Source organism: Montipora foliosa, chromosome 6, assembly GCF_036669935.1.
Source record: "Montipora foliosa isolate CH-2021 chromosome 6, ASM3666993v2, whole genome shotgun sequence".
NCBI lineage: Eukaryota > Metazoa > Cnidaria > Anthozoa > Scleractinia > Acroporidae > Montipora > Montipora foliosa.
Window position 1 is genome coordinate 16,224,454 of NC_090874.1, and position 12,500 is coordinate 16,236,953.

The following is a 12,500-nucleotide window of genomic DNA, read 5'->3' on the forward strand; positions in this document are numbered from 1 at the left end:
AACTCCGACTTAAAAAGGCCATACTAAAGAAATGAAAACGAGAGCTTTCTCTCAATCTGGTTGTTTTGGACTAGACATGCAGGGTCTTTCAGTAGCCGTTCGTGACCTTCTAGCTCACTCGACTCTGGGGCAACCCTAAAACCAGGAATCCGGAATCACAGTACAATACAGAGAGTAAAAACTATCCTAAACATTCATAAAAGCTAACCTTAGGCCTAATTAGGCCTAAAAACGTTTGTTTAGGCCTAATTAGGCCTAAGGTTAGCTTTTGTGAATGTTTAGGATAGTTTTTACTCTCGGTATTGTACTGTGATTCCGGATTCCGGATTCCGGGTTTTAGGGTTGCCCCGATTCTGAATAGAAAGCCACTGCTAAGAATACATGGATTGTATCTTTTTAACTTCATGCTCAACCCTTCAAGTTAACAGTAAAATCCTTCTAAAGGGAAGAAGCCGGATATCTTCTTCTCTGTCCTCTGCTGATAATCTCATTGTCCAAATGAGAAGTTGCCGGAAAAAGGAGAAAGAACGAGTTCGCGCGCAAGGCGCGGAAGGAGATTTTAATCTCCATCAACTTTCTTGCACGTTCAAAGCGTCCCATTAAAAAAGAAATGTCAAATAATTATGTGAACTTACTGTTAATTTACCGTATTTATTGGATTCTTAGCCGGATATTCCCTTTCTCAAAACCTTAATTTGGTTTTCATCCACGTGATCAACAGCCATGTTTTGCAACGAAAACAAAAGAACACTTTTGCATAATAATAGAATTAAATTCCCGGAGGATTTGGTCGATGCTCCAATATGGCCGCCGTTTCTTTGTTTAGGGGCTCCAACATGGCGGCCGTGACGTCATATGAAAACCGAGAATAGAAAGTCACCTGTAGTGCTAAAACGATTTTGATGTCTGTTCAGTTCCCTGAGCTGGTGGCAAACACGTAAAGTAGCTTTCAGCTTTCGAAAACAATGATATCTCTGTTTTTGCTGTATTTTCTCCGCGACAAACGCGAGTAATGTATTTAAATACACTGAAAGAGTGGAGTTGTTTTAAGAATATTCTCATCCCGTTCGTTGGTGTAAACAAAAAAAACATCTAACTCTGCTTCATCCTAATCATCACTTTCTGGAATTGCATCACAAAGAATTCACGGGGTTGAAGAAAAACGAGAAAAGGGAACGATTTCAAATTCGACGAGATATTAGACGATCTGAGAAAGGTTCGACGCGGTTACACGGGGCATTACGATGAATCTAAATCACCGATAGAGAATATTCAATGTGCTATAAGGTACCAGTGTCAAACCCCTCTGAGAAGCTCAAGACTACACGTCCCAAACTTGTGTCCAATCAGGAAAGTCAAATCTATGGAGTCGATGCCGGTACAGAGGCCTGTAACTGTAAGTCCATCTGGTGAAAGCGGGGTCGCTCCGCGCACTGATACAGAAGAATCGGCTGCGAAATCATCTCCCAAACCAAGGAGGCAAAAGCTTGCTAGCCTAAGTTAGGGAATAGTTCACGAAAGGAGGATAAATGTGCTCTTTACAAAGGGAAATGAATTTGAAGTGATGAAAGAACGAGTTTATCGTTGCGTGGGGTGAACGTCGAGAGCCAAAAGCAAATAAATCGGTTTAGCTTTCAGTCACCATGTGTACACCGTGAGCAACGACGAATGTTGTTGCTTTTTGTGCCTTCGCGTAACGAATGTGTTAAAACGTTTATGTTAAAATGAGCACTGTAATGAAAATAAAAGAACCCAATACTATAGCCGCTTTTTGATTGAATTCGAGGGACAAACAAGTTTGATCTTAATTTGTTCCGGCCCTGATTTAGAAGCAATGGATAACAACTTTGCATGCATGGTAAGCGAGATTATTGTTCAAGTTTAGAGGCTGAGCATCCTTATCGAAAAGAATGCACGGCATAAGCTAAGCACTTTACCTAAATCTTCAAAATATGTCAATAATTTTGCTTCAAGGTAACAAAGTAAGATAAACTTGTGCCCTGTTACCTAGCGTGTTTCAGTCAAAAGAAAGCATCTACAAACAACAAAAGTACATAGACCAGGGGCACCCAACGAGAATATTATTCAAAACCACTTAGACATAGCATCGTTAAACGTATTTCGAATTTCCTAGCTGAAAGTCTAGTGATCCGAAAATTATACGGATCAAAACTTACCTTTTCGAAAATTTCAGCCAGAAAAAAGGCTTCCGAAAATTCTAGGTGACCTTTTTAGGGTAAAAATCAGTTAAAAATGGGTAATTATACCATTTTTTAGAGCTTCGAAAATCCTAGAACAGGCAGGCAAGCAATAAATTTTACAACAAATGTTCCGAAAATTCTAGATCTCAAACCGTCTTCCGAACAGATATTTTGCGAAAATTGACGTTGGGTGCCCCTGACAGACGTTTAATTGTTTTGGGAATTACACTTGGCTAAAATTAGCTTGTTTTCTTAAAAAATCGACAATGAAGACATATAAGTACTTTTCCATTGTAATGGCCCCAAAGTTTTGCACGACACAATGTGAGAGAAGTTGTAAAGAATATTTTATGGCGTTCTCATTTTTTGCGCCAAGCACAGTCATGTTCCCCTCCATTGTTTGCATTCAGATTGCCGGTGGGCTTAGTGATGTCTGGATGCCTCGAAAGTTAATTAAACTCGTTAACTATGCAAAGATTATTTAAGCTTTTTGTCTCCAAACGCACACTCGAATGCAAGTTTTGTTAAGTAGCGCTTTTTGTGATGTATTAAGATTAAGAATTCTCCAAAACAGGAATTCCTTGTAAAATGAAGCATTTTCTTTCTAAATATTAGTTTAAGAGCATTTATAGACCCCTTCCTCCATTCTTTTTGTTAAAAAAAAAAGCAAAAAATCAGCTACGTTCGTCGTTGGAGTTGTGGTCTGAGTTGTGACTCCTCGCCTGGGACCTGTTTCTCGAAAGTCGATCCGAGAACTTTTCGGGCCCGAAAAGCCAGTCGTCAAACTGAAATCTGCTTATTTTTAAAAGCTGATCCTTTAACATGTTTTTAATGTAAGAAAAACTAAGAGGATTGCGAAGTTTGATGGCTTGGAACCTCGGCGTTGCGAAGATATAAAGGGAATTGTGGCACCCGAAATAGGCCCGAAAAGTTTCGGGACTTTTGAGAAACAGGCCACAGGTCTTCATTAAAAATTAGGCACGCAAAGCGTGCATTTGGCTACCGGCCTGCACTTGAATATTGGAGGAATTAAGCATGGACAACGGCAATGTCGACCAAAACGTCAATTCACGATATAACTTAGTTCTACCGTAAGTATTTTGATAATGTTAACTAATATAGCACCTAGACGCTGGAATACTTTACCGATAAACATAGATCAATTAACAGTTTAGAGTTTTTTAAGAAAAAAACTCAAAGCATTTCTTTTTACCTTACAACGACAATTATGATGAGTGAACTTGAACTTATGATTAAGGTTAATACATATATACATATATTCCTTTTTTATTAGATTTTAATTTTGATAGGATGATGATGATGATTACTATTATTATTAAGTATTTTGCGATTTATTCATACAGAGTTGGTGAAGGGGACCACCAACTCTGATTTATCTTGCTTAATACGGGCAAAGTATCATATAACTGGATTGTTTTAAAGTACATAATACATATAGAAAACGTTGTCGTCAACACTCAAATTTGGTCATTTAAAGTTGTTCTGATATGGGGTACGTAAAAAAGTGTACTAAAATACGTTCTGCGCGATTATATTTCCTCTTTTAACCAAGAATATTCGTGTTTTGTGACTTTCTCGTAGCCGCCATCGTTTCTGAAATTCCCTTATAACGACCTGCGCCATGTGTTGTAATGTGTACATACTTGAGATACTTAACATAATTTTGTTTGTTTACTTGTTTGTAAATTAGTTTGTTTATTTTGGCACACGAAGTTTCAGTGCCTTCGACACACGCGGTTTACCTATGTTGATAAGAACGACAATTTCGTGGGTTTTCGTCCTTGCGCACAAAACCAGTTCCTACTGAGGACTTTCGTCTTGAATGGTTCTGTCGAGGTTTCCGTGCAGTCTTGGCCAAATGCACTGCGAATACTCTATGAATCTAATTTTAATTTCGAAAAGTCGGTCGTTATTCAGCCTTGAAATCCGTCAAATGGTTGGAATATTTCTTTCAGCTCTGTTATTGAGGACTCCTTCATCGGCAAAAGGGGTGATCGTGTTGGTCCACCATAATATCCAAAAAACTCCATGGATTTCTTCAGGGCAGGCACACCTCCATTCTTAGTAACCTAACAAAAAGGCAAACAACATCATAAAGCCTTTTATGAGTCGGACATAAGGTTGAAGCTGGTAGAAAAAAGGAAAAAAGAAAGTTTGTGATGGCTAAAAATTTAAGAACGCTGCCGGGAAATGACATGAACATGCTGCTTCCCGAACATCATTACGATTATCACTCCGGATTTTTGGTCTGCTTTGGTTGTCTCCTGGCAAGTCTTCTAATAGACCTTTTTATGGTTACGTGTTTAGCTACCCGGCCTTTAAATGAAAGTGAAGCTGGAGTTGCCCTTGTTGTGATACAGACCTCCCTCCTTTTCTTATGTTAACGAGGATGTTCTCATGCTAATTAGTCGGAATTTACGTTAGAAAAGCAGTGAGGTTCTATCAAAGCGAGGTCAACTCCAGCCTCACTTTCATTCATAGGCCAGGTAACTAAATAGACAACTGTAAAATGGTCTAGTAAACATGAACCGTCGTGCTAAACGAAAGATCATCGCAGGCAGGGAGCAACTTCAGCTGTTACAAAGAAGCATAAAGATAATCCAGGCTAGAACGGGACTTAGGACACTTTCCATTTGATAGAACTAACCCGCCAAACCGGGCATTTTGAAGGACTAACTCTACAACGCCTTCAAGAAAACACACTGCGAGAATGATATATATATACTCCTCTTGCAGAAAGCGAGGGATTATCATGCAAGTGTTTCTTCATATTGTTGCATTTTCTTTGCAAAGTGATGGGTCTGGCCGGCCAGTTCTGACAAAGGGAAAGCGCCCTTAACCTTCTTTCATAATGGTCGCCACATAAAATGTTCTTTTGCTTTCATTCTAATAAGCCTTTCTAGTAGTCTCGCTACGACGAGCAAAATTCAAAAGAATATTTGTTGCAAAATGAGGGTAGTAGGTCAAATTAAGATAAATACAAAGGAATGTAAAAGTCGCTATTTACGAAAGGGGTCTATGGGCTGAACGCACTTTGTGAATAAACAGAAATGAATTGGAAACGTCAGTGGTTTTCTCAAAACAATCCTCAGTTCCTTAAGAGATTTGAACTCACAACCTTCCAAGCACCGGCGGATGTTGCTCCTGTTGAGCTCCAAGGAATGAACTGTGAATTGCGGCATCAATTTGATACTGTGGCGAATCCATAACGGACTAAAACTTTGACAAAAAGGGTCTCACGCTTATGCATAAGTATATGCAGCGTATTGCCACATATAACCACTATCTTAAGACAGCCTAACTAGCATGCACGTTTCCAACTCTTTGTTTATGGCCTTGAGTTCTTTTGGTTTTCCCGCTTTATCTCCCACATCTCGTTCTTATCACACTCGTCCCGTTCCTAGCCCGCAGGTCCCTCCTGCCTGCCTTATTAAACTTTCCGATACAGTACCCAAGGTCCTACTGTCGACTACATTACCGCTATGTTAGGCAGAATCAGCTTGTGCTGCAAAAGCTTTGCCTCCTCCATTTTGCCGCCTTTATATAATTCGTGAAGTAGGCAAACTTCTTTTCCTAAGACATTGGCCAGAGCGCACACACCTCCAACGGCACCTTCAAAAGTGTGAAACAAAGCTACAGTGAGAAAACAGAGTAACAGAACTACTCTTTTGTATTCTGTTGACAGAGACGACAGAAAACCGCCAAAAGTCTCCCGAGAAATCCCATAATATTACTATTCATACAGATAGATAGATAGATAGATAGATAGATAGATAGATAGATAGATAGATAGATAGATAGATAGATAGATACTTTATTAAAATACATTGCAGCTCATAGAGCTGAATTGCGTATTCTACATCCTATAATAAAAATTTACAAAAATTGTAATATCTAAAAACTAATAATAGTAATAATGATAAAATCTATACAAAGTACAAAGTATTTTCTCTTAACTGGAAAAATCCTCGAGGAACACGTCGATTTCGTCACCTAACAAGGATCCCTGGCTGACTTACCAAGATGATAAGAAGCTAGAAGAAAGCTTGCAGACCCTCCTAAGACTTGAAAATCATTTGCAGCGGTCTCGTGAAGTATGTACCCAATCTTGGATATCTGTAAAAAACAAATTTATGCTTTTAAGTAATAGATATAACAGACACGAATTTCATATGTAAATATTCAAACGTTAGCAAGGAGTGTTCATTATTAGTCTCATACAAGATATTATAACGGAGAAAATCGAACAAGAAGTTTATATAACGGCGAAGAAATTGTGGCAGATTAATGCCTTTCCATTATGAATTATTGAGGAATTTACTAATTTACATTAACAGAGGTGAGGCAAAGAAAATTTATCATCCCAATCGTTAGTAAGTTCTCTTCTGAAAAAATCAATACGTACCGTAACATTAATTTTTTTTTACAAGGGGGGCACTAGAAAAAAATCTCTGCAGAACTTCTTAAATTAGGGACGTCGAAACTACTCAAGTTCGCCCTACAAACACATCGCGTTTGTTTCATTTTACACTTTTTATCAAGGTCCTCCATAATTGTTGCGATAACGTTGTTCTCGCTAGATCATGTTTACACCAGACAGAGAAACACGAGGGCGGCGAAGGAAGAAAATAGCGTGCGCATGCGCGACTCTGTTTAGGGTTTTTCCATGTCAATTCAATTCAAACCTTTACGCTTTCAATTGCCTCATAGGTAATCAGGACAACATGGCGGCCAATTCAAAGTTTTGTATGGAAATTCATAGCAAAATAAACTGTCCATAACTCTACTTTTCTAGACTTCTGCCTTCATAAACGAAACATATAAGTTCAAGTTCACAACTGAGGTGATTTGGACTCGGTATCTATTCTCTGGAATTCTTATATATTGCTGTGTTTTACTCCATACATTTTATGTATTTTAGTGCCTTCGGAATTACAGAAAATGTATGGTAGAAACTTTGTTTAATAAATAATTTGTACAATAGCTATTCTATTCAACTTCATTGAGCCGGCCTGTTAAGCGCATATGTCATGTTTTGTAAAATAAAAGCACCCAAAATTGCAACAATATCTAAGAAGAGAGATATGCGGCTCGAGTTCAGTGTTCAGTACGCGAAATTTTGTTGGGCAAGCAAGACTTTTATCTGAGAAGCAAAACAAATATTGATTTCACAGCAAATGATTCCTCGTTCGCACGCTCAAGAAACATTTGCAAAACTTTTTTCCTCCGGCCGGAAGTTGTTCTTCACTTGTTTCTTTGCTTGCGAAGAGCGTTAAAATACAAAGGTTTTGAAATTAAGCCTACATCACCACCGCTGTCTTTAAGTCCAATGATGTTGGGGTGAGAAGATAACTTGTTGACACACTGCGGTAACAGATCAATGCCAGTGTTTGCTGGTACACTGTACAAGATTACCGGAATTGGAGAATTATCAGCAACCTATTTAAAGGGAAAAAATACTTCTTGTCATGTCAAAAATAATAGCTGAGATGAGAGGTTGCTTTCTTACTGCCTGTATAGAATACAAGTTCGCTACGTGTCATGCGTGATGGACAGGCGAGATGGGCCCGGAGAAAGAGAGCTCATACGAATTAGAAAACCGATCGTCATTCAAGAAAACGGTCTATAAACGAATCATGCGATACAGGCGTTGAAGTTACCAAGGGAAATAACGGGTTCGATTTCTGGAGTACGTGAGTATCCTAAACATTCTTAAAAGCCAACCTTAGGCCCAATTAGGCCTAAACAAAAGTTTTTAGGCCTAAGGTTAGCTTTTATGAATGTTTAGGATACTTTCTGTATTGGTGAAACAATGACCTGCAACCCGCGACCTGCGACCTGCAAATTAGACCCGCCGCATGTGACAACATGTTTTGTTGGTTCTCTACTCTACTCCGAATGGTTTTTTTCCCCGATACTTGGTTTTTTTTCCCGATACTTGGTTTTTTTTCCCGATACTTGGTTTTTTTCCCGATACTCCGTTTTTTTCCTCTCAAGTAAAACCATCATTCGATCAGATCTATATACTTTAATTTCTTGTTATCATTATAATACTGGGGACCTCTGACTCCGAAAACAGCAGCACAAACGTTACTCATCTACCTTGACAAAATGTTTCTCGAGCGCTTCTACCGTCATCTGATTCTTGTAAAAACAGGGTGTTACAACAAGTGCTACCTCTGCACCTGCTTCAGCCATTTTGCTCGTCATTTCAATGGTGTCTCTCGTAGCTAGAAAAGTGAAAAAGCAAATGGAGCAGACATGGATGAAAACGGGGCTTCTTAATGATGTGGGGAACAAACTATACACATATAGCAGCTATTGCATATTAGTATCACCCAACTAAGGGACTAATCCAAATCCTGCATTTTGATTGACTACGCTACTAGAGGACTACTATTAATAGTCCTCGAGTAGCGAAAAGCGTGACACTTTCTTTCGTTTTATTCCCAAATAAATATTTCTTTAACTTGTTTTTGCTAACTGTATTATTGCCTTTTCTGTCCGACTAGTTGAGTGATACTAAAACAATTAGACCCCTCGCCCTCAAGGGCCACGGGTCAATAGCCCCATTCGGCTTCGCCTCATGGGCTATTGACCCGTAGCCCTTGCGGGATACGGGTCTAATTGTTAACTAATCATTGCTCTACGATTATTTTTTAACCAGTTGTACTATGGGCTTTTTTCACATAGCGACCATTTAGAGTCCCGAGGGACTGAAACCTATACGAACTCTATTGCCTTTGACAAGCATGGACCATAGCCTAAACCGAAGCCTAAACCCCAGCAAAATAATTTAAGTCACATGGTTTGCCTCCGCCCAAAGATTAACACCGAACGTTTCAAGAACACATTTGTAAATAGACTCATTTTTGAACACAACCTGTTATAATTACATAATTCAATTTTTAGCTAGCTACTGTATATTATTGTAAAGTCATTACACAGTTCTCGTTTATGCACCATAGCAGTTGTATTTTTTATCTTATGGTTTATTAAAGACATCATCACCATCATCATATAATACAACATGCAAAGGGCGCATACTGTCTGAGAGATACATGTACATGTACAACTAGTGGTTGCCTCACGTTATGCACACAGCAATACTTTTCAAGGAAAGCTTGGGCAGAGGTGGGTAAATAATTCACAAAACTGGAACCCTTAATGAGGTCTATAGATGAGAGTCACATTAAACAGCATTAAAGAAAAACCTTCCCTACTTCATAGCTAAGCTGCATGCAATAAGTAAGGGCACGATATTATACTGTGGAAATGCGATGGCTGAAATAAAACCAACCAACATTATATCCAGATACCAGGATGATGGCAATATTAGAATATTGAGAAAATCACTGCAATAATATGGCTCAGTTCACCATGTCAAGGTTTAGAAGTACCTATTTGCTGTCACATTAGATAGGAGCACATTTAGTAAATTTCACTCAAGCCTCTTTTTAAATTAGTCACTTTGATTAACTTTCCATACCTTCACAACCTGACCCAGCCACAACCAGTTTGTCTTTTGGAGCGAGTTCTCTCACTTTTCGCACAAGATCAATCTTCTCTTCAGGTCTTAAGTAAGGATATTCACCATTTGAGCCTTGAACAACATATCCTGTCTTATGAAGACAATGCATTCTTAGGTCTTTGCCACATTAGCATACACTTATGCAAACTTATGCTCTGTCTAATTTGGTACTTAGATACACTTATGCAAACTTATGCTCTGTCTAATTTGGTACTTAGGTAGATACTTGTGCCTGGGCATTGAACACTCATCAAGTACTTAATAAATGGAGCAAAAAGTACGGTACCCTCGAAGCTTTAAAGGGAATCTCCATTCCTACAACTTTACACCAGAGAAAATAATGTTTGCAATCAAATTTGTTTAATTTTCTTTAAAGAAGTGTGTTTGTATCAGAAAAAGAAACTGACTAATTATTAGAATCATATGCACTGTCATCTTGGATGATAAAATAATGTGATCTGGTTGCCCTATTGTTCTGACATAAAGAGCTTTTATAAGAGCTATTGTATTATAAATAATGTGGAAATGTGTTGTCCATAATCTATGTACCATATTGTTTGTAGTTATCACGTCCAAACCTTTGTAAGTAGTGTTTGCAAAAAGTAAAAGCAAAATGTTCTGTTAAAAAATAAATAAATAAATAGAAAAACATAAGAAAACTAAAGAGATTTTATATGTAAATTATAACAATAAGACATAATATTATTGTAACACATGAGAATTAATTCAAGATTTAAGTACCTGTGAAATTTGAAAACAACATTAAGTGATTCATAATACAGCAGTGCAGAACAGGAGGCAGTCTGTGGCCCATTGGTTAGGAAAGGAAAGGAACTTTACTTAGTATGTGTCTAGTCGTTCTAGCGCTGGAACACTAATTGGGGACAATGTAAACTGAAATTAACAATTAACGCAAATCAAGTCAAATGTTGGTTTTTGAGGAGAGGGGAAACCGGACTACCTGGAGAAACCTCTCGGTGCAGAGTAGAGAACCAACAAACTTAACCCACATATGATGCCAAGTCTGGGAATCAAACCCGGGCCACATTGGTGGGAGGCGAGTGCTCTCACCACTGCGTCATCCCTGCACCCCAGGGAAATGGGTTGGCATGTGGATGCTACACATTCAAATCCCACTCTGGCCGCAAAATGGATTCGTTTTATGTAGTCTCACATTCATCTCCATGATGCCCTGTAAACACCAAACTGATAACCCACCTCCAGCTGGGTTTCTTAACAGTGCTGCGTTCATTAGACCCTTCTGTCTAAATATGGCCCCACAAGCCTCAAGCTGCTTTTACAGTAACCAACAAGGATTCCTTTGTTTTTGCAGTGGAGGGGGTTACTGGAATGTTCTCCAAGATATCTTATTTTTGTCCAAGATTTCAAGCAATGAATGCACACCAAATTGCAATAAACCACAGGTAACCCAGGCTCACTCTGTGCGTCACGTAGGTATTAAAATATAGAGAACATATGAGGCGAAGTTTAGGTCTGAAAATTTGCTAGAAAATGGAAATAAAAATCGATAAAACTTACCATGTGATGAGCTGTTCTTTAATACGTACACGAAGTTTCGGGAAAAATGGTCCCCGTTCACCTTCCTTCATAGTATAGTGACAAGGTAGGAGACGGAAGCCAGCTTATGGACTCTGATCGACCCAAAACAAGCACGATTTTTTTCGCGAAAATCGAATCCAGTTGCTAAATAAACACGCCAGGCTCGGGGAACATGAATTTCTCTAAACCATGAATCCACTGAAGCGTCTCCAGGTAGCAACGCGAAGCCACCAGACTCCGTAAAACTTATAAGTCAACCTTGTAAAATGGCGGCCAGAAAGCGTTGTACTCGCGAAGTGTCCAATTCAAAACGCCTGGTGACGAGTATAATAAGTCCCCCTGGAGGGAGGGGAGTCCCAGATTGCTCAGTGAGTTTTGTTTTTAGCAATGTGGGACTCCCCTCCCTCCAGAACTTATTAAACTCGTCACCAGGCGTCTAGAGTTCAGTGCCATTTTGAATTGGACACTTTGTGAGTACAACGCTTTCTGGCCGCCATTTTAGCAGGTTAACTTACAAGTTTTACGGAGTCTGGTGGCTTCGCGTTGCTACCTGGAGACGCTTCAGTGGATTCATGGTTTAGAGAAATTCATGTTCCCCGAGCCTGGCGTGTTTATTTAGCGACTGGATTCGATTTTTGCGAAAAAAATTGTGCTTGTTTTGGGTCGATCAGAGTCCATAAGCTGGCTTCCGTCTCCTACCTTGTCACTATACTATGAAGGAAGGTGAACGGGGACCATTTTTCCCGAAACTTCGTGTACGTATTAAAGACAAGAACAGCTCATCACATGGTAAGTTTTATCGATTTTTATTTCCATTTTCTAGCAAATTTTCAGACCTAAACTTCGCCTCATATGTTCTCTATATTTTAATACCTACGTGACGCACACAGTGAGCCTGGGTTACCTGTGAATAAACATCATGAATTTTGCTATCAAGTCTAAGGGCCTGTTCACATGGAGGTGGGGGACCCCAGCTTGGTGAGGTACCCCGTCTCAGTAGGGTAACCAATCTCTCCATAAAATTTCTCTTTTTTTCTTGATTGTGTTCACATCAGAGGTGGGATACCTCACTGAGGCGGGTTGCCCAGTCAGCCGGCCCGGGTAACCCGCTTAAGTGGGGTGAGTTTTCTCCATGTAAATGCTGAAAGTGGGGTAGCCCGCCTGACTGGGGTGATGTTCATTCAGGC

The 12,500-nt window shown here is 39.3% G+C and overlaps 1 protein-coding gene across 2 annotated transcripts in view; it reads right to left on the minus strand.

The window, feature by feature from the left end:
* Positions 1 to 1,136: 1,136 nt before the first annotated feature.
* LOC138006840 (4-hydroxy-2-oxoglutarate aldolase, mitochondrial-like) overlaps positions 1,137 to 12,500 on the minus strand; it is a 13,873-nt gene continuing 2,509 nt past the window's right edge. The window contains exons 1-7 of one of the 2 annotated variants that reach the window (XM_068853436.1): positions 10,303 to 10,320; positions 9,712 to 9,844; positions 8,325 to 8,452; positions 7,527 to 7,661; positions 6,242 to 6,338; positions 5,701 to 5,834; positions 1,137 to 4,291 (exon numbers count right to left, since the gene is read on the minus strand). In XM_068853436.1, coding sequence (XP_068709537.1) covers positions 4,136 to 4,291; positions 5,701 to 5,834; positions 6,242 to 6,338; positions 7,527 to 7,661; positions 8,325 to 8,452; positions 9,712 to 9,844; positions 10,303 to 10,305 — 786 coding nt within the window. In that variant the 5' untranslated portion in view covers positions 10,306 to 10,320 and the 3' untranslated portion in view covers positions 1,137 to 4,135. Of the gene's footprint in view, positions 4,292 to 5,700; positions 5,835 to 6,241; positions 6,339 to 7,526; positions 7,662 to 8,324; positions 8,453 to 9,711; positions 9,845 to 10,302; positions 10,321 to 12,500 lie in introns of those variants that run through there. The other variant, XM_068853435.1, reaches the window with a different exon arrangement.